This window comes from Nerophis ophidion, linkage group LG02 (genome assembly GCF_033978795.1).
Source record: "Nerophis ophidion isolate RoL-2023_Sa linkage group LG02, RoL_Noph_v1.0, whole genome shotgun sequence".
Taxonomy (NCBI): Eukaryota; Metazoa; Chordata; class Actinopteri; order Syngnathiformes; family Syngnathidae; genus Nerophis; species Nerophis ophidion.
The window spans coordinates 2,096,534-2,119,483 of NC_084612.1; the positions used below are offsets into that span (position 1 = coordinate 2,096,534).

Sequence of the window (22,950 nt, forward strand, 5' to 3'; positions counted from 1 at the left end):
CAATGATGAAATATTAACATTGCAACACATGCCAATACGGCTGGTTTAGTTTACTAAATTACAATTTTTAATTTCCCGCGGAATTTCTTGTTGAAAACGTCGCGGAATGATGACGCGTGTTTGTGACGTCTCGGGTTGTAGCGGACATATTAGCCCAGCACCACACACGGCTAAAAGTTGTCTCTTTTCATCGCATAATTACACAGTAATTTGGACATCTGTGTTGGAATCTTTTGCAATTTGTTCAATTAATAATGGAGACTATAAAGAAGAATGCTGTTGGTGGAAAGCGGTGGATTGCAGCTGCCTTTAGCACCCAAACACAGCCGGTGTTTGTTTGTTAGTTGTGAAGCTTTAACACAGAGCGGTCAAGCGAACATGTTTCTCTACGTCAACCAGCAAGTTTTTGGATGGGAAAATTGTGATATTAAGTCGGCTCTTACCGGAGACTTGAGTGGATTATGCGACCTCCTGTAGCTGTCAAACTGTCGAAAAGGCAGCTGTGCTCTTGGCTCCTCCATTGGCTTCCCTGAGAGACACTGGCGTTCACTGCAGCCCTCCGACTTTCAAGTATGACTTTATAATCTCACTAAAACACTATTAACACAATAAGCAGATAAGGGATTTTCCAGAATTATCCTAGTAAATGTGTCTAATAACATCTGAATTGCTCACACTGGAGCCGCCGCCCCTTTTTTTTAAGTGCTTCACTCTAACTTTCCTCATCCACGAATCTTTCATCCTCGCTCAAATTAATGGGGAAATCGTCGTTTTCTCCGTCCGAATTGCACTTGTTGCTGGAGGCTATGATTATAAACAATGCGAGGATGTGAGGAGCCCTACAACCCGTGACGTCACGCGCACATCGTCTGCTACTTCCGGTACAGACAATGATTTTTTATTAGCGACCAAAAGTAGCGAACTTTATCGTCGATGTTCTCTACTAAATCCTTTCAGCAAAAATATGGCAATATCGCGAAATGATCAAGTATGACACATAGAATGGACCTGCTATCCCCGTTTAAATAAGAAAATCTCATTTCAGTAGGACTTTAAAAACTAAAGATTAAGGTGAAGTTATAACACTGAAACGCCTTCAGGAAGAGGTGCCTTAAGACTTTGCTAGCGGCTAAAGACCATCCCCAGTCGGCAGTGTTTTAGCTACTTCTAAATCACTAATCCTGGTCTCCATGGCGACAAATAGAGTAAGTTTCTTACAAGTATCATCCCTGCAGGACGAGGAATAGCTAAACATGCTTTACTACACACCGTAGCTCACCGGCGTCAAACTGTAAACAAATGCCATTGGTGGATCCACACCTAACATCCACTGTAATGATACCAAGTATAGGAGCGTATCTAGTTAATACTATGATTACGTCGATATTTTTTGGTATCACATCATCTTTGTTTTTTTTTTTAAATTTATAGTATGTTTATAAACTCAGGAAATATGTCCTTGAACATGACCAATGTATGATCCAGTATCTACTTGGTATCGGACTGATACCCAAATTTGTGGTATCATCCTAAACTAATGTAAAGTATCAAAACAACAGAAGAATAGGTGATTATTACATTTTAACTGAAGTGTAGATAGAACATGTTAAAAGAGAAAGTAAGCAGATATTAACAATAAATTAACAAGTAGATTAATATTTCATTTTTACAGTTTGTTCCTCATGTTGACAAAATAATTGAATGATAAATGACACAATATGATACTGCATATGTCAGCAGCTAAATCAAGAGCCTTTGTTTGTTTACTTACTGATAAAAGACATTGTATGTTCACTATTTTTTTTAAGGACAAATTGCAATAAGAAACATTTTTAATGTACTGTAAGATTTTTTTGTTGGAATAAAGCCAATAATACAATTTTTTGTGGTCCCCTTTAGTATCGAAATGTATCAAAATAATTTTGGTACCGGTACCAAAATATTGGTATCGGGACAACACTAGTTAGCACATATAGAAGAGTCCTTTAACACAGTGGTTCTCAACCTTTTTTCAGTCATGTAACCCCTGTGAAAATGTTTTTAACTTAAGTACCCCCTAATCAGAGCAATGCATTTTTGGTTGGAAAAAAGAGATGAAGAAGCAAAATATAGCACTGTGTAATCAGTTTCTGATTTATTAAATCGTATAACAGTGCAAAATAATGTTAATTTTTTATGGTCTTTCTTGGACTATTTGGAAAAAAATATATAAAAATAACTAAAAACTTGTTGAAAAAAATAAACAAGTGATTCAATTATAAATAAAGATTTCTACACATAGAAGTAATCTTTAACTTAAAGTGCCCTCTTTGGGGATTGTAAAAGAGATTAATCTGGATTTATGAATTTAATTCTAAACTTTTTTCACAAAAAAAAAAAATATTTAACATCAATATTTATGGAACATGTCCACAAAAAAATCTAGCTGTCAACACTGAATATTGCATTGTTGTATTTCATTTCACAGTTTATGAACTTACATTCATATTTTGTTGAAGTATTATTCCATAAATATATTGAAAAAGGATTTATGAATTGTTGCTGTTTTTAGAATATTTTTTAAAAATCTCACGTACCCCTTGGCATATCCTCGAGTACCCCTAGGGGTACGCGTACCCCCGCTTGAGAACCACTGCTCTAACACAGGCAGACGTGCAGAGGTAGGCGTGGCTAAGAGAAGGGGGTTGTACCAAATAATGACTGACAGCTGGGGGCGGGGGGCAGAGCTTCCCATGTGAGAGTACAAGGGAACTACAGCAGAGTCAGACATGAACGGACACACACAAGATAAGACATGCTGTTGTCTAAATGGAATACACAACTCTTGACCGGACTATGTAGTTCTTTAATGGAATACACTGGAATGCAGGACTCCTTTGCAGAATTCATAACTAGTAACCGGATAACACAACAACCGAGGACATGCTACTTGCACCATGGTATAGGATCTCTTTCTCTCTCTCACACACACGCACACACACACATCTGTCACTAACTCCCTCTAGCTTTGACCACATGTAGAGCAGTTGTGTGTGTTTGCTAAAACCATTTGCTGTGTTGGGGGAGGTGCATGCTTCCCACCAAGGTGTAGTTCTACCAACATTGGTCTACATGTGTGTGTATATATATATATATATGTGCAGATGTGTGAATTAGTACTGTTGCAGCTTTTTCCATGTTGATATTTGACTTCATGACACGTGATATGAAAATATGTACACTTTGCTCGTTGCAATATTCCCATTCTTCATGCTGTCCTCACAGTGGCCTGATCGTCACCCTGCTTGTTTGTTTTGCGTTGGTGTGAACACAGGAAGGGATGCTGCTGATTGGCGTCGTTATCAGTTTTGCGGGCGAAGCCTTGGAATAAGTCTTTAAAGGCCTACTGAAATGAGATGTTCCTATTTAAACTGGGATAGCAGGTCCGTTGTATGTGTCATACTTGATCATTTCGCGATATTGCCATATTTTTGCTGAAAGGATTTAGTAGAGAACGTCGACGATAAAGTTCACAACTTTTGGTCGCTAATAAAAAAGCCTTGCCAGTACCGGAAGTAGCAGACGATGTTGTAGGGGCTCTTCATATCCTCACATTGTTTATAATCATAGCCATTAGCAGCAAGTGCAATCTGGACCGAGAAAGCGTCAATTCCCCCATTCATTTGACCGAGGATGAAAGATTCTTGGATGAGGAAAGTTAGAGTGAAGCACTTTTAAAAAAAAAAGAAAGGCGACGGCTCCAGGCAACAGCGGTGTGAGCGATTCAGATGTTATTAGACACATTTGCTTGGATAATTCTGGAAAATCCCTTATCTGCTTATTGTGTTAATAGTGTTTTAGTGAGATTATAAAGTCATACCTGAAAGTCGGAGGGCTGCGGTGAACGCCAGTGTCTCCTGAGAGAAGCCAAAGGAGGAGCCAAGATCGCAGCTGACTTTTTGACAGCTACAGGAGGAGGTCGCTTTATCCACTCAAGTCTCCGGTAAGAGTCGACTTAATATCACAATTTTCCCATCCAAAAACTTGCTGCTTGACGTAGAGAAACATGTTCGCTTGACCGCTCTGTGTTAAAGCTTCACAGCAAACAAAGAAACACCGGCTGTGTTTCGGTGCTAAAGGCAGCTGCAATCCACCGCTTTCCACCAACAGCATTATTCTTTATAGTCTCCATTATTAATTGAACAAATTGTAAAATATTCAGCAACACAGATGTCCAAAATACTGTGTAATTATGCGATGAAAAGAGACGACTTTTAGCCGTAAGTGGTGCTGGGCTAATATGTCCGCTACAACCCGAGACGTCACAAACACGCGTCATCATTCGGCGACGTTTTCAACAAGAAACTCCGCGGGAAATTTAAAATTGCAATTTAGTAAACTAAACCGGCCGATTGGCATGTGTTGCAATGTTAATATTTCATCATTGATATATAAACTATCAGACTGCGTGGTCGGTAGTAGTGGGTCACAGTAGGCCTTTAAGGCTCACGTACATCTGGAACATGTCGATGGAAGTCGTTGATGACAGCAAGCAGACGTAAAAATAGGATGAACTTCCATCAAATGACACAGTGTTGGTAAACAGTGATTGGCAGGTGTGCTGAGCCATGTGCTGGGACTAAATGGGGAGGTATGGACGATACCCATGATACTGAAGAACGATACAGCAATCAAAGCAGAGGACTTTTTCCGCCTTCTCGCCAAAGAGTGATCATGCGGTGTCACCTCCTGACTGTACTGTGACAAATGAACTAGCTCGGGTGCTTTCGCTTGGCATGCAGGGTAAAGATCCTGTCCCAACTTGTAGACTTTTGTCTTTACAAGCACCTTGTCCACTGCAACCTACTTTTATGTGGCCCAACATGTTCAAACCTCACACACACACGAGGCTTGGAACTCTTTTCCAGCTGTTACTCTTGGACCTTCAGTAACCTAAACACAGTTCTCCGTTTTTTTATAGTCCCCCAGTGGAAACATTCTTATAGATTAGAGCATCATAAGTAGCTGCTCAGCAAAATGAAGAAAACACGTGAATGGGACCAGACGGAAACTTTTTGCGGGGACTTGAAGGAGCGGAGACATTTGTGTACATCTGTCTCACATTTAACACTTTGTGTGGACCTAAAGGTCAGGGGACAGAACCCATAGAGTTGTTCATTGCTCCTCAAGACTGGGACTTGTTGAGGACTGGACTCTGTCCATGATCCTGAAAGCTGACACCAGCCTTCATTTTCTCCTCCCCCATGCCCCCAGTCCGTCTGGGAAAGCACTCACACCTGAAGGACTCCCTTGGGAGTCCTAAAGTGACTGACCCAGTTCAAGCTTGCCGCATGGATTGATGTTGACATTTTGACACAAGGAGTATGTTCTGTGGAACCTTGACCACAGTCGCATGACCTCTTGTCAGAGGCCTAATACTGATTTGGGTATTTTGCATCCTCCTGTAGACAAGGCAAGGTCTTCCTTTCCCACAGTGCACAGCTGAGCTCCGCGCCTGGTGGCAATCATCTCTGTCTGGTCACTGAAATCAAATTATCAAATTAGATGCTTTAGTGTGCATTTGCGCTATTAGGCCATCTGCATATCGCCCTCCGTCTCTTTGACCCCACCATACTTGCCAACCTTGAGACCTCCGAATTTGGGAGATAAGGGGCTTGGGGAGCTTGGTTGAGGTGGGTCCCGGAAGAGTTAGTTCTGCAAGGGGTGCTGGGTATTTGTTCTGTTGTGTTTATGTTATGTTATGGTGCGGATGTTGTCCAAAAATGTGTTTGTCATTCTTGTTTGGGGTGGGTTCACAGTGTGGCGCATGTTTGTAACAGTGTTAAAGTTGTTTATACAGCCACCCTCAGTGTAACCTGTATGGCTTTTTACCAAGTATGCCTGGCATTCACTTATGTGTGTGTAAAAGCTGTATATATTATTTGACTTGGCCAGCACGCTGTTTGTATGGAGGAAAAGCGGACGTGACGACAGGTTTAGAACAGTGGTTCCCAACCTTTTTGTAGCTGCAGACCGGTCAACGCTTGATAATTTGTCCCGCGGCCCGGGGGATGGGGATTATTTATTTTAAATTTGTAATTTTTTATTTACTTATTTTTGTCATGAAAAAGGGAGGGTTTTTTGGGTTGGTGCACTAATTGTAAGTGTATCTTGTGTTTTTTATGTTGATTTAATAAACAAAACAAAACAAAAAAAAGATAAAAAATTCTTCTGCGGCCCGGTACCTGGGGACCACTTGTTTAGAGGACGCAGAGCCTTTAAGGTACGCCCCCAACATTGTTGGCCGGGTGGGAATCGGGAGAAATTCGAGAGAATGATTGCTCTGGGAGATTTTGGGGAGGGGCACTGAAATTCGGGAGTCTCCCGGTAAAATCGGGAGGGTTGGCAAGTGTGGACCCCACTGGCTTTTTAGAATATAATTTACAGTATGCTGCGATGAGGTGGCGACTTGTCCAGGGTGTACACCGCCTTCCGCCCGAATGCAGCTGAGATAGGCTCCAGCACCCCCCGCGACCCCAAAAGGGACAAGCGGTACAAAATGGATGGGTGGATTTACAGTATGCAGCTGAACATTGAATAGAATCTACCATGAATTAATTAACGTGGACCCCGACTTAAACAAGTTGAAAAATGTATTGGGGTGTTACCATTTAGTGGTCAATTGTACGGAATATGTACTGAACTGTGCAATCTACTAATACAAGTTTAAATCAATCAAATTCTCATCATAGGGTCGCCAAATTGACTGTGTAAATATTTTCGAGAGGAAAATTAAATGATGTGTCCCTTTATTGCACTCAAAAGGAAGTTTGGATTATTCGGAGTTTTTGTATTTGATTCATATTGTGAATTGTTGCGGTTATCATTATTATTAAACTGCAGGACGCGATCGCATTACAGTCATTCTGTGACTCAGCTTCATGGAATGATGCGAGGTTCTTTGACCACCGGTTTTCATCGTGCCAAAAAGAGGGAAAGTAAATGAAGGCTAAAGCAGGCCTGGAAAAAACATGTCTGGGGGCCGGTTTATTTGATTTTCAGGAACACTAATGCAAAACCTCACAATAATGTCGGATTGAATGCTAAAAACGTTATGACCGACCGCATTAAAGACGGAATGTAATTTTTTTCTTTTTACTGAATGAGACACCCAGATTGTACATGAAAATAAAAAATGTGGGATTTACAATATTAACTATAAAGGATAAAACCCTGAATATTGCCAAGATATGAACGTCACACCCCCTCTCGATCGACATATTTTACAATCAAGCGAAACCCAACAAAAATGCATCAAACAGTGAAATATGAACACGAAGGGTAAAATAACAAAACACAGACAATCTGATATATCTGATATACAACTAAGCTTTAGAACTTTGTTGGAAAAATCTCCCTCCACGTCTGTCCCTGACACCCGCATTTCAGGGTGGCCGCTCTGTAAACACTCTGTGGAAACGCTCCCCACCCACACTGCTTGGTGCCTCGTCTGAGCTACTGTGACTTAGATTACCATAGTAACTAATTAGATTACCACAGTAACTAGTATATCATGCAAAAGCGCGGATTCCAACCATTACAATACTTTGTATAGTTCCAGACTTATGGTAATTTCAAAACATCACTACATATCATAATGGCAGCTACAGTTTCCATCTTAAAGGCCTACTGAAATGAGATTTTCTTATTTAAACGGGGATAGCAGGTCCATTCTATGTGTCATACTTGAGCATTTCGCGATATTGCCATATTTTTGCTGAAAGGATTTCGTAGAGAACATCGACGATAAAGTTCGCAATTTTTGGTCGCTGATAAAAAAGCTTTGCCTTTACTGGAAGTAGCAAGAGCTATTCGGACCAAGAAAGCAACAATTTCCTCATTAATTTGAGCTAAGATGAAAGATTCGTGGATGAGGACATTTAGAGTGAAGTACTATAAAAAAATAAATAAATAAATAGATAAAAAAGAAAAGGCGAGGGCTCCTGGCGGCGTTTCAGATGTAATTAGACACATTTACTAAGATAATTCTGGAAGATCCCATATCTGCTTTTTGTTTTAATAGTGTTTTAGTGAGAGTGTAAAGTCATACCTGAAAGTCGGATGGCTGCGGTGAACGCCAGTGTCTCTCAGAGAAGCCGAGGAGCCAAGATCACAGCTGCCTTTTTGAGCTGCAGGATGAGGTCCTATAATCCACTGAAGTCTCCGGTAAGAGCTGACTTAATATCACAATTTTCCCATCCAAAAACTTGCTGGTTGACGTAGAGAAACATGTTCGCTTGACCGCTCTGTGTTAAAGCTTCACAACAAACTAAGAAACACCGGCTGTGTTTCGGTGCTAAAGGCAGCTGCAATCCACCGCTTTCCACCTACAACATTATTCTTTATAGTCTCCATTATTAATTGAACAAATTGCAAAAGATTCAGCAACACAGATGTCCAGAATACTGTGTAATTATGCGATGAAAAGAGACTACTTTTAGCCGTGTGTGGTGCTGGGCTAATATGTCCGCTACAACCCGAGACGTCACGCGCACGTGTCATCATTCCGCGACGTTTTATACAAGAAACTCAGCGGGAAATTTTAAAATTGTATTGTAATTTAGTAAACTAAAAAGGCCGTATTGGCATGTGTTGCAATGTTAATATTTCATCATTGGTATATAAACTATCAGACTGCTGTCGTGGTCAGGTATTAGTGGGTTTCAGTACGCCTTTAAAGATCTAAAAAAAATATTTGGGAATGTCTGGTGGGCCAGATAGAAAATATTAACGGGCAGCTTTCGGCCCCCAGGCCTTAATTGGCCCAGGTCTGATATAAAGAGTGCCGTACCTAAAATGTTAAGTGGGCCCAGTCGCGGTATGTTTAGCTTTGTGTGACTACACCCTCAGACAGAATCATCTCCCCACTTTATAGCTTGTTAGAATTAGCGGGGGACAGATGGTGGTCCTCCCCCTGCTGCTGACTTTCTCCCAAAGGTGTGACAACCAGTAAGAAGATGATAAAAAAGATGGTGGGGTGAAGGCCCCTTTGTGGCCTTTGCTGCATTAAAAACGCCCCTAAAGTCCATATTTTGGGGATATTGTGCCACGCTTTATTTTACAAAACCCAAAACCAGTGAAGTTGGCACGTTGTGTAGATGGTAAATATAAAACAGAATACAATGATTTGCAAATCCTTTTCAACTTATATTCAATTGAATAGAATGCAAATACAAGATATTTAACGTTCGAACTGGATAACTTTATTTTTTTTGCAAATATTAGCTCATTTGGAATTTGATGCGTGCAACATGTTTTAAAAAAGCTGGCGCGAGTCTGAAAAAGTTGAGGAATGCTCATCAAACATTTATTTGAAACATCCTACATGCAAACAGGTTAATTTGCAACAGGTGGGTGCCATGATTGGGTATAAAAGCAGCTTCCATGAAATGCGCAGTCATTCACAAGCAAGGACGGGGAGAGGGTCACCATTTTGTGAACAAATGTGTGAGAAAATTGTCCAACAGTTTAAGAACAACATTTCTCACCGAGGTATTACAAGGAATTTAGGGAATTCACCATCTACGGTCTGTAATATCATCAAAAGGTTCAGAGAATCTGGAGAAATCACTGCACGTAAGTGATGATATCACGGACCTCCGATCCTTCAGGCGGTATTGCATCAGTGTGTAAAGGATATCATCAAATGGGCTCAGGAACACATTTTAGAAAAACCACTGTCAGTAACTACAGTTCGTCGCTAGATCTGTTAGTGCAAGTTAAAACTCTAATATGCAAAGCGAAAGCCATTTATCAACAACACCCAGAAACACCGCCGGCTTTGTTGGGCCCGAGCTCATCTAAGACGGACTGATGCAAAGTGGAAAAGTGTTGTGTGGTGTGATGAGTCCACATTTAAAATTGTTTTTGGAAACTGTGGCCGGCTTGTCCTCCAGACCAAAAAGGTCTGGAGGACAAGACGTATTGTTCTTGGCACAAAGTTCAAAAGCCAGCATCTGTGATGGTATGGGGGTGTATTAGTGCCCAAGGCATGGGTAACTTACACACCTGTGAAGGCACTATGCTGAAAGGTACATACGGATTTTGGAGCAACATATGTTGCCATCCAAGCAATGTTATCATGGACGCCCCCGCTTATTTCAGCAAGACAATGCCAAGCCACGTGTTACAACAGCGTGGCTTCAAAGTAAAAGAGTGCGGGTACGAGACTGGCCTGCCTGTAGTCCAGACCTGTCTCCCATTGAAAATGTGTGGCGCAACATGAAGCCTAAAATACCACAACAGAGACCCCGGACTGTTGAACAACTTAAGATGTACATCAAGCAAGAATGGGAAAGAATTCCACCTGAAAAACTTCAAAAATTGGTCTCAGTTCCCAAACGTTCACTGAGTGTTAAATGGAAAGGCCATGTGACACAGTGGTAAAAATGCCCCTGTGCCAACTTTTCTCAGTTCGAACATTAAGTATCTTGTCTTTGCAGTCTATTTATTCAATTGAATATAAGTTGAAAAGGATTTTAGTTACGGATTACACAACGTGCCAACTTCACTCGTTTTGGCTTTTGTGTTATCAAGCACGTTCACACCGCCAGGTGTGACCTTCTTGGGACGCTTCAGCACTTGTTAGGTGTATAAACAGTAAGAACAGGTCCGGTCGAATATGAGAGGACATATTTATTGACACATTCAGAATGTCACATGACTCCAGTGACATGAACTTGTTCCCGCGTGCCCTCATCTTCATCTCAGGGTTTGTCAGGGCATGCAAGCTTGTGTTGGACTGAAACAATAACACATTGTCTGCTTCTCTCGGTCCAAAGGTGTCAGGATGTCTTACATTGTTGCCATGGCGATGAGCGTTACCCAACAGCTGGCTGCTTATGTCACTGGGAAAACCGGGGTCAGAGGTCATTTATCCTCAAATTGACTGGTCAGTGGAAAGGTCACAACTCCGGTGACGTAGGTAGGTTAAACATAGCTGACCATCGCGTGTGTGTGTGTGTGTGTGTGTGTGTGTGTGTGTGTGTGTGTGTGTGTGTGTGTGTGTGTGTGTGTGTGTGTGTGTGTGTGTGTGTGTGTGTGTGTGCGCGTGCGCCGACACAGAAAGAGAACTGGTTATTCCGAGAGTCGGTGAATCACGCGTCGTGCGTCTGCTTCCTTTGACTATTCATTCCAAACCAGCTGAACTAGAACAACGGGTCGATGGGATCAGTTTGACGGAAGAACCAAAACATAATCCTTCACATTTAACACGGCCGCGATTTTTGCCTACGTGACGATCGCTGATAATTATTGGCATTCATGATCATCACGTTTGCTTTTTCTGCTCTTAGTCATCCAATGTAGGCTGTCAGGCTGTGTCATCACCACACACTTTCATAAAAGCCATTCAGCAGGCAGGCTTTTTACCTCACAAATCGGACACTGACTCCTCATCCATCTCACCCTGCATTAGAATGATTAAAGGCCTACTGAAACCCACTACTACCGACCACGCAGTCTGATAGTTTATACATCAATATCCATCCATCCATCATCTTCCGCTTATCCGAGGTCGGGTCGCGGGGGCAGCAGCCTAAGCAGGGAAGCCCAGACTTCCCTCTCCCCAGCCACTTAGTCCAGCTCCTCCCGGGGTATCCCGAGGCGTTCCCAGGCCAGCCGGGAGACATAGTCTTCCCAACGTGTCCTGGGTCTTCCCCGTGGCCTCCTACCGGTTGGACGTGCCCTAAACACCTCCTTAGTGAGGCGTTCGGGTGGTATCCTGACCAGATGCCCGAACCACCTCATCTGGCTCCTCTCGATGTGAAGGAGCAGCGGCTTTACTTTGAGTTCCTCCCGGATGGCAGAGCTTCTCACCCTATCTCTAAGGGAGAGACCCACCACCCGGCGGAGGAAACTCATTTCGGCCGCTTGTACCCGTGATCTTATCCTTTCGGTCATGACCCAAAGCTCATGACCACTGGTGAGGATGGGAATGTAGATCGACCAGTGAATTGAGAGCTTTGCCTTCCGGCTCAGCTCCTTCTTCACCACAACGGATCGATACAACATCCGCATTATTGAAAACGCCGCACCGATCCGCCTGTCGAACTCACGATCCACTCTTCCCCCACTCGTGAACAAGACTCCTAGGTACTTGAACTCCTCCACTTGGGGCAGGGTCTCCTCCCCAACCCGGAGATGGCACTGCACCCTTTTCCGGGAGAGAACCATGGACTCGGACTTGGAGGTGCTGATTCTCATTACGGTCGCTTCACACTCGGCTGCGAACCGATCCAGTGAGAGCTGAAGATCCCGGCCAGATGAAGCCATCAGGACCACATCATCTGCAAAAAGCAGAGACCTAATCCCGCGGCCACCAAACCGGAACCCCTCAACGCCTTGACTGCGCCTAGACATGGTGTTTCCTTGTTTAAAATTCCTGGAGGTGAAGCTTTACTATGGATCAGAGCGGTGAAGCGAACATGGTTCCCGACTACTTGTCAACCGGCAGGTTTTGGTGAGAAAATTGTGGTAAAAAGTCGCCTCTTACCGGAGATCACCGGAGCTTGCGCCGTCCATGCAGCTGCCGTGACTTCCCTCAGAGACTGGCGTCAATACACAAGGGGACACAACCCTCCAACTATCAGGTACTATTTAACTCACTAAAACACTAGCAACACAATAGAAAGATAAGGGATTTCACAGAATTATCCTAGTAAATGTGTCTAAAAATATCTGAATTGCTTTTTTTAACTTTATTTTATTTTTAAATTTTTTTCTAGTCCTTCACTATCAATATCCTCATCCACAAATCTTTCATCCTCGCTCAAATTAATGGGGAAATTGTCGCTTTCTCATCAAACACTTATTTGGAACATCCCACAGATGTGCAGGCTAATTGGGAACAGGTGGGTGCCATGATTGGGTATAAAAACAGCTTCCCAAAAAATGCTCAGTCTTTCACAAGAAAGGATGGGGCGAGGTACACCCCTTTGTCCACAACTGCGTGAGCAAATAGTCAAACAGTTTAGGAACAACGTTTTTCAAAGAGCAATTGCAAGACATTTAGGGATTTCAACATCTACGGTCCATAATATAATCAAAAGGTTCAGAGAATCTGGAGAAATCACTCCACGTAAGCGGCTTGGCTGGAAACCAACATTGAATGACCGTGACCTTCGATCCCTCGGACGGCACCGTATCAAAAACCGACATCAATCTCTAAAGGATATCACCACATGGGCTCAGGAACTATAAAGAAAACCACTTTCACTAAATGCAGTTGGTCGCTACATCTGTAAGTGAAAGTTAAAGCTCTACTATGCAAAATGAAAGCCATTTATCAACAACATCCAGAAACGCCGCCGGCTTCTCTGGGCCCACGATCATCTAAGATGGACTGATGCAAAGTGGAAAGGTGTTCTGTGGTCTGACGAGTCCACATTTCAAATTGTTTTGGTAAATATTCAACATCGTGTCATCCGGACCAAAGGGGAAGCGGACAATCCAGACTGTTTTCGACGCAAAGTTCAGAAGCCAGCATCTGTGATGGTATGGGGGTGCATTAGTGCCCAAGGTATGGGTAACTTACACATCTGTGAAGGCACCATTAATGCCGAAAGGTACATACAGGTTTTGGAACAATACATGCTGCCATCTAAGCGCTGTCTTGTTCATGGACGCCCCTGCTGTCCAGACCCGTCTCCCATCGAAAATGTGTGGTGCATTATGAAGCGTAAAATACGACAGCGGAGACCCCGAACTGTTGAGCGACTGAAGCTCTTCATAAAACAAGAATGGGAAAGAATTCGACTTTCAAAGCTTCAACAATTAGTTTCCACAGTTCCCAAACGTTTAATGAGTGTTGTTAAAAGAAAAGGTGATGTAACACAGTGGTGAACATGCCCTTTCCCAACTACTTTGGCACATGTTGCAGCCATGAAATTTTAAGGTAATTATTATTTGCAAAAAAAGTAAAATAAAGTTTATGAGTTTGTACATCAAATATCTTGTCATTATAGTGAATTCAACTGAATATGGGTTGAAAAGGATTTACAAATCCTTGTATTCTGTTTATATTTACATCCAACACAATTTCCCAACTCATATGGAAACAGGGTTTGTACTTTTTTAAAGTAATAATTTCTTACTCAGCACGGTGTAAGAGAGGTTAGTGCGTCGGCCTCACAATACGAAGGTCTTGGTCCTGGGTTCAATCCCGGGCTCTGGATCTTTCTGTGTGGAGTTTGCATGTCCTCCCCGTGACTGCGTGGGTTACCTCCCGGTACTCTGGTTTCCTCCCACCTCCAAAAACATGCACCTGGGGATAGGTTGATTGGCAACACTAAATTGGCCCTAGTGTGTGAATGTGAGTGTGAATTTGGTCTGTCTATCTGTGTTGGCCCTGCGATGAGGCCGAGACTTGTCCAGGGTGTACCCCACCTTCCGCCCGATTGTAGCTGAGATAGGCACCAGCGCCCCCCGCCACCCCATAAGGGACAAGCGGTAGAAAATGGATGGATGGATGGAAATTCCATTCAATACACCGAAAATATGGTCTGATTACAAGAGAATGTGAAAAAGTAAATGAATAAGAAGACATAACGAACCTTTTTGAGCAACTGTTGTTTCAAGCTGCTTAGTGATAATGATGGTGGATTTTTCGTTGTAGAAATTATATCTTTGGGTCTAAAATTTGATGTTGACAAAAGCGTCCTACCATTTAATGGAGGTTCATAATATAATAACAGGACTTGATTAGCCGGTCCACATGAACTGACTGACCTAAACAGTTTGAATGGTGAATGGGTTATACTTGTATAGCGCCTTTCTACCTTCTTGTACTCAAAGCGCTATGACACAATTTCCCCATTCACCCATTCACACACACATTCACACACCGATGGCCGGAGCTGCCATGCAAGGCCCTAACCACGATCTTTCTCAAGCACTCACTGCAAAAAGTCAGTGTTCAAAAACAAGAAAAAAAAAAGAAAAATTAGGGGTATTTTATTTGAACTAAGCAGAATTATCTGCCAATAGAACAAGACAATTTGGCTTGTCAAGACTTTCCAAAACAAGTAAAATTAGCTAACTTCAATGAACCCAACAATACCTTAAAATAAGTATACCGTATTTCCTTGAATTACCGCCGGGGCGCTAATTAATTCAAAACCTCTTCTCACTCCTGCCCTTACCAAAAGCATCCGGTAAAAGTAAGCATGCGCTAATTATTTTATAACCTCTTCTCACTCCGGCACTTACCAAAGGCATGCAGTAAAAAATCGAGTGTGATGTAAGCTTGGACCTTAAATCCTACTGAATAGCTCTTAATCTTCTTCCCTTTATGCAATTTCAAATTACCGGTGTCACTCGTGACGTCACGAGTTTGACCAGGCGGTAATACTAAACATGCGCTAATTATTTTGCGAAGAGAGTTTGACCCGGCAGTAATTCAAGGCAGGCGCATACTATATGCCCTGCGGCAATTCAAGGAAATACGCTATTCTCACTAATAACAAGTGCACTTTTCTTGGTAGAAAAAAATAGACCTTTTGTTGCTAAATATGTTGAAAAATATTCATAAATAAGTAAATGATAGTGCCATTATCTTGACATAAAGATATGCGCTCGGCATCACAATTTTTTTTTCATTCTTTAAGTAAGAAATTTCTTTAAAAAAGCAGTTTTATATTTGTGAGTGTTAATGACACAGCTTTGCAACAGTTGATATTCTAGTTTCAAGCATGTTTTATTCCGTATTGGTCATAAAATCTCAGCCGATACCTGTGACCTACTCAGTGGCCTAGTGGTTAGAGTATCCGCCCTGAGATCGTTAGGTCGTGAGTTCAAATCCCGGCCGAGTCATACCAAAGACTATAAAAATGGGACCAGTTACCTTCCTGCTTGGCACTCAGCATTTAGGGTTGGAATTGGGGGTTAAATCACCATAAATGACTCCCGGGCGCTGCACTGCTGCTGCCTACTGCTCCCCTCGCCTCCCAGGGGGTGATCAAGGGTGATGGGTCAAATGCAGAGAATAATTTTGCCACATCTAGTATGTGTGTGACAATCATTGGTACTTTAACTTTAACTTTAATATCTTACTGAGATCATTTAGGACCAAAACCCTTAAAACAAGTAAAACACTCTAACATAAAATCTGCTTAGTGTGAAGAATTATCTTATCAGACAGAAAATAAGCAAATATCACCCTTATTGGAGATATTTAATCTTACTTAGATTTCAGTTTTTGCAGTGCACAACGTACGTGACTCACATGGCAGAAGCCCCGGGCATCAAACTAGGAACTCTCAGGTTGGTGGCAAGGCCGCTCTACCAACCGAGCCATGCCGTCCCCAAGCAGCAAGTTCATGAGCCACTATAGTTTCAATAAGAGTGCTTTTATTCACTCATGATGTTTGTCACAATCCTCTAAAATTGATTGACTGCTGATTGATGACTCAATGGTGGCACAGACTGGGCTCATTATAAAAATGTGTCATGTAGAGGCGGGGGAGTGGGGGTCAGGCTGATATTTATACTCAACTGGCCTCCACTGGCTTTAGACCAGTAGATCCGATTACATCCCCGCCCCGTTGTCTCCATGGCTACCGGTCCTCTTGGGGGTCTGTCGGAGTCCGAACAGGTGTTGGAGAACCTAAACGAGAAACGTGATGTCATGGCAGGTTGCAAAGTGTGGCGTCATGTCGCATGCAAGACTCAACAACTGCACGGGTGGCTCGCCATAAAACCTATACCTAGAAGGAGGTCTGAAATGTCCCCCTTCCCCAACCAAGGCTGACTGGTTAGTGGGATTATGTGGCCTTCTTGAGGTGTGTTTGAATAACAAAGACCAGGCATGGCCAGGTCATGTGACAGTTGTTGATAAAGCACAGACTCGAGGTACAGGCGATAGTCCACATGAGCTTAAAGGCCTACTGAAATGAGATTTTCTTATTTAAACGGGGATAGCAGGTCCATTCTATGTGTCATACTTGATCATTTTGCGATATTGCCATATTTTTGCTGAAAGGATTTAGTAGAGAACATCGACGATAAAGTTTGCAACTTTTGGTCGCTAATAAAAAAGCCTTGCCTGTACCGGAAGTAGCTGATGATATGCGCGTGACATCACGGGTTGTAGTCCTCACATCCTCACATTATTTTACAATCATAGCCAGCAGCAGCTAGAGCTATTCGGACCGAAAAAGCGACAATTTCCCCATTAATTTGAGCGAGGATGAAAGAATTGTGGATGAGGAAATTTAGAGTGAAGGACTAGAAAGAAAAAAAAAATGCGATTGCAGTGGGAGCTATTCAGATGATATTAGACACATTTACTAGGATAATTCTGGAAAATCCCTTATCTGCCTATTGTGTTGCTAGTGTTTTAGTGAGATTAAATAGTACCTGAAAGTTGGATACGTGTGGCCACGGGTGTGTTGACGCCAGAGTCTCTGAGGGAAGTCACGAAGCTACAGCAGGACGGAAACTCCGCTGATGTCTCCGGTAAGAGGCGACTTATTACCACAATTTTCTCACCGACAACTGGCGGTTGACATGTAGCCGGGATCCATGTTCGCTTGACCGCTCTGATCCATAGTAAAGCTTCACCTTCGAGAATTTTAAACAGGGAAACACCGGCCGTGTTTGTGTGGCTAAAGGCTAAAAGCTTTCCACCTCCATCTTTCTACTTTGACTTCTCCATTATAAATTGAACAAATTGCAAAAGATTCAGCAACACAGATGTCCAGAATACTGTGTAATTACGCCACTAAAGCAGACTACTTATAGCTTGGATCCGGCTGGAAAATAATGTCCGCTACAACCCGAGACGTCAAACGAACGCGTCATCATACCGCGACGTTTTCAACAGGACACTTCGCGGGAAATTTAAAATTGCATTTTAGTAAACTAAAAAGGCCGTATTGGCATGTGTTGCAATGTTAATATTTCATCATTGATATATAAACTATCAGACTGCGTGGTCGGTAGTAGTGGCTTTCAGTAGGCCTTTTAGTAGCAACACAACTGTGATTGTCCCACTCGGCTCATGAACTCGGAGACATAAAAAAAAATCAACATTTCTTCTTCGTCCCCCCTGTAGGACTCTGAATCTTTGGACCACTGCATCCAGACTGCTCTGGCCTCCCTCTTCCCGCCATTCCAGGCCACGTCTCCGACTGTCCTCGGTCAGGTCCTGAGTGTGGTGGAGAGCTGTTACCGCGGCGACGGCGTCCGCTACCTGATCCACTTCCTGCTCCCTGCCAAGCACTTCCTGCAAAGACTTCAACATGATGCCTGTGTAAGTATAATGTAGTGGTTCTCAACCTTTTTTCAAAGTCAAATACAGCACTATGTCATCAGTTTCTGATTTATTCAAATGTATAACAGTGCAAAATTTTGCTCATTTGTAGTGGTCTTTCTTGAACTATTTGGAAAAAAAGATATAAAAATAACTAAAAACTTGTTGAAAAATAAACAAGTGATTTAATTATGAATAAAGATTTCTACACATAGAAGTAATCATCAACTTAAAGTGCCCTCTTTGGGGATTGTAACAGAGATCCATCTGGATTCATCAACTTAATTCTAAACATTTCTTCACAAAAAAGGAAATCTTTAACATCAATATTTATGGAACATGTCCACAAAAAAGCTGTCAACACTGAATATTGCATTGTTGTATTTCTTTTCACAGTTTATGAACTTACATTAATATTTTGTTGAATTATTGTTCAATAAATATATTTATAAAGGATTATTGAATTATTGCTATTTTTAGAATATTTTTAAAAAATCTCACGTACCCCTTGGCATACCTTCAAGTACCCCCAGGGGTACGCGTACCCCCATTTGAGAACCACTGGTTTAATGCAACGATATCAGCACTTCACCTCATAATTGATGTGATCAAAATTATCCCCCGTTTTTTAAAATATTTTAAAATGTGATTTAAAACGTTCTTATACTCTGAAATGTTTTAACTAAGTTTAATTTTCAAATAAATGAACAACAGACTTTTATTGGCAGAAGAAACATTATATCTGGTTTCTTAAAAGACATATTCTTGTTATTTGAATGTTCCAATTAGAGATAGGATTTATGGCTCTTTGAAGGTTTGTTTTATTGATTGATTGATTGGAACTTTTATTAGTAGATTGCACAGTACAGTACATATTCCGTACAATTGACCACTAAATGGTAACACCCAAATAAGTTTTTCAACTTGTTTAAGTCGGGGTCCACGTTAATCAATTCATGGTAGGGTTTAGGAAGTTAAAGTTGAAGTACCAATGATTGCCTCACACACACACTAGGTGTGGGAAGATTATCCTCTGCATTTGGCCCCATCACCCTCACCCCCTGGGAGGTGAGGGGAGCAGTGAGCAGCAGCGGTGGCCACGCCCGGGAATCATTTTGGTGATTTAATCCCCCATTCCAACCCTTGATGCTGAGTGCCAAGCAGGGAGATAATGGGTCCCATTTGTATAGTCTTTGGTATGACTCGGCCGGGTTTTGAACTCACGACCTACCACCGGGGTCGGGAACCTTTTTGGCTGAGAAAGCCATGAAAGCCAAATATTTTAAAATGTATTTCCGATAGAGCCATAACATATTTTTTAACACTGCGTGCATGGACCTAAAAAATGTGTGCATTTTTTAAGTAAGAGCAACATTTTTAGGGTATAATGACTCTGTAATTCTTTTTAATAACGTTGTTTTTTCTTGAACAGGTGCGGTAGAAAACGGATGGATGGATTAAAATGCAAGAGAATGTTTTATATTTTGAACGTTATTTTTAGCATCGTGACTACCAGTGGAATTATTCATTACTTATCGTGTTAAGCAATGTCAGCTAAGATTTATCTGAGAGCCAGATGTAGCCATCAAAAGAGCCACATCTGGCTCTACAGCCATAGGTTCCCTACCCCTGACCTACCACTAGGCCACTGAGCAGAACCATTCAAAAGATTTCGTTTTTTTTTCATCATTTTTTTTTTTTTTTCAATTAAGGAAACAATCATTAGTAGCAGTTTTAGGAAAAGGTGAGAACAATAATACTAATTAAAATAATTGACCTTTTAACAAATATTAATCTATCCATCTATTTTCTACCGCTTGTCCCTTTTGGGGTGGCGGGGGTGCTGGAGCATATCTCAGCTGCATTTGGGCGGAAGGCAGGGTACACCCTGGACAAGTCGCCACCTCATCGCAGGGCCAACACAGATAGACAGACAACATTCACACACTAGGGCCAATTTAGTGTTGCCAATCAACCTATCCCCAGGTGCATGTCTTTGGAAGTGGGAGGAAGCCGGAGTACCCGGAGGGAACCCACGCAGTCACGGGGAGAACATGCACACTCTACACAGAAAGATCCCGAGCTGCCCCAAATATTAATCTACTAGTAGGAATTATTCTGAAATATTGACTGTAATTTACATATTTTCAAATATTTTATATATATATATATATATATATATATATATATATATATACATATATATATATATATATATACATATACACGCACAAGAAAAATCCAATCATGGGCAGCACGATGGTAGAGGGGTTAGTGTGTCTGCCTCATAATACAAAGGTCCTGAGTAGTCCTGGGTTCAATCCCATGCTCTGGATCTTTTTTTTGTTTTTTCAGTTTTTTTATATTGGGCATTGATGGACTCTGTGCAGGCCAGTCAAGTTCATCCACACCAGACTCTGTCATCCATGTCTTTAAGGACCTTGCTTTGTGCTCTGGTGCACAGTCATGTTGGAAGAGGAAGGGGCCCACTCCAAACTGTTCCCACAAGGTTGAGAGCATGGAATTGTCCAAAAATGTTTTGGTATCCTGAAACATTCAAAGTTCCTTTCACCGGAACTAAGGGGCCAAGCCCAACTCCTGAAAAACAACGCCACACCATAATTCCTCTTCCTCCTGGAAGGTCACATGAAGTTTGGAGCTCTGTCACAACTGACTGTGCAGAAAGTCGGCGACCTCTTTGCACTATGCGCTTCAGCATCCGCTGACCCCTCTCTGTCAGTTTACATGGCTTAGCACTTTGTGGCTGAGTTGCTGTTGTTCCCCAAACTATTCCATTTTCTTATAATAAAGCCCACAGTTGACTTTGGAATATTTAGGAGCGAGGAAATTTCACGACTGGATTTGTTGCACAGGTGGCATCCTTTGACAGTTCCACGCTGGAAATCACTGAGAGCGGCCCATTCTTTCACAAATGTTTGTAGAAACAGTCTCCATGCCTAAGTGCTAGATTTTATACACCTGTGGCCCGGGCCAAGTGATTAGGACACCTGATTCTGATCATTTGAATGGGTTTACCTCTATTATCAACAATTTAATTGTTTCAAATGCAACAATACATATATGTAATATCCATCCATCCATTTTCTACCGCTTATTCCCTTTCGGGGTCGCGGGGGGCGCTGGCGCCTATCTCAGCTACAATCGGGCGGAAGGCGGGGTATATCCATCCATCCATCCATCCATCATCTTCCGCTTATCCGAGGTCGGGTCGCGGGGGCAGCAGCCTAAGCAGGGAAGCCCAGACTTCCCTCTCCCCAGCCACTTCGTCTCGCTCTTCCCGGGGGATCCCGAGGCGTTCCCAGGCCAGCCGGGAGACATAGTCTTTCCAACGTGTCCTGGGTCTTCCCCGTGGCCTCCTACCAGCTGGACGTGCCCTAAACACATCCCTAGGGAGGCGTTCGGGTGGCATCCTGACCAGATGCCCGAACCACCTCATCTGGCTCCTCTCGATGTGGAGGAGCAGCGGCTTTACGTTGAGTTCCTCCCGGATGGCAGAGCTTCTCACCCTATCTCTAAGGGAGAGACCCGCCACACGGCGGAGGAAACTCATTTCGGCCGCTTGTACCCGTGATCTTATCCTTTCGGTCATGACCCAAAGCTCATGACCATAGGTGAGGATGGGAACATAGATCGACCGGTAAATTGAGAGCTTTGCCTTCCGGCTCAGCTCCTTCTTCACCACAACGGATCGATACAACGTCCGCATTACTGAAGACTCCGCACCGATCCGCCTGTCGATCTCACGATCCACTCTTCCCTCACTCATGAACAAGACTCCTAGGTACTTGAACTCCTCCACTTGGGGCAGGGTCTCCTCCCCAACCCGGAGATGGCACTCCACCCTTTTCCGGGCGAGAACCATGGACTCTGACTTGGAGGTGCTGATTCTCATTCCGGTCGCTTCACACTCGGCTGCGAACCGATCCAGTGAGAGCTGAAGATCCCGGCCAGATGAAGCCATCAGGACCACATCATCTGCAAAAAGCAGAGACCTAATCCCGTGGCCACCAAACCGGAACCCCTCAACGCCTTGACTGCGCCTAGAAATTCTGTCCATAAAAGTTATGAACAGAATCGGTGACAAAGGACAGCCTTGGCGGAGTCCAACCTTCACTGGAAACGTGTCCGACTTACTGCCAGCAATGCGGACCAAGCTCTGACACTGATCATACAGGGATCGGACTGCCACAATAAGACATTCCGATACCGGCGGGGTATATATGTAATAATAACTTAAAAAACAAAAGAAAGCAGATGAATGGAGGGGAAGACAGTGAAGCAAACTGTCCACTACGGACTGGACTCTCACCATTATGTTAGATCCACAATGGACTGGATTTTCACAAATTATGCTAGGCCCACTCGACGTCCATTGCATCCGGTCTCCCCTTGGAAGGGGGGTAGGTTACCCACAAGGGGCGGTATAGCTCGGTTAGTAGAGTGGCCATGCCAGCAACTTGAGGGTTCCAGGTTCGATCCCCTACTCCGCCATCCTAGTCACTGCCGTTGTGTCCCTGGGCAAGACACTTTTCCCGCCTGCTACCAGTGACACCCACACTGGTTTAAATGTAACTTAGATATTGGGTTTCACTATGTAAAGCGCTTTGAGTCACTACAGAAAAAGCGCTATATAAATATAA

General features: G+C 42.8%; 1 protein-coding gene across 2 annotated transcripts in view; it reads left to right on the forward strand.

The window, feature by feature from the left end:
* The first annotated feature begins 2,732 nt into the window (after positions 1-2,732).
* Positions 2,733-22,950, forward strand: part of plekhg4 (pleckstrin homology domain containing, family G (with RhoGef domain) member 4) — a 73,735-nt gene continuing 53,517 nt past the window's right edge. For both annotated transcript variants that reach the window (XM_061875887.1, XM_061875895.1), the window contains exons 1-2: positions 2,733-2,939; positions 18,092-18,289. In XM_061875887.1, the coding sequence (XP_061731871.1) occupies positions 2,937-2,939; positions 18,092-18,289 (201 nt within the window). In that variant the 5' untranslated portion in view covers positions 2,733-2,936. The remainder of the gene's footprint in view (positions 2,940-18,091; positions 18,290-22,950) is intronic.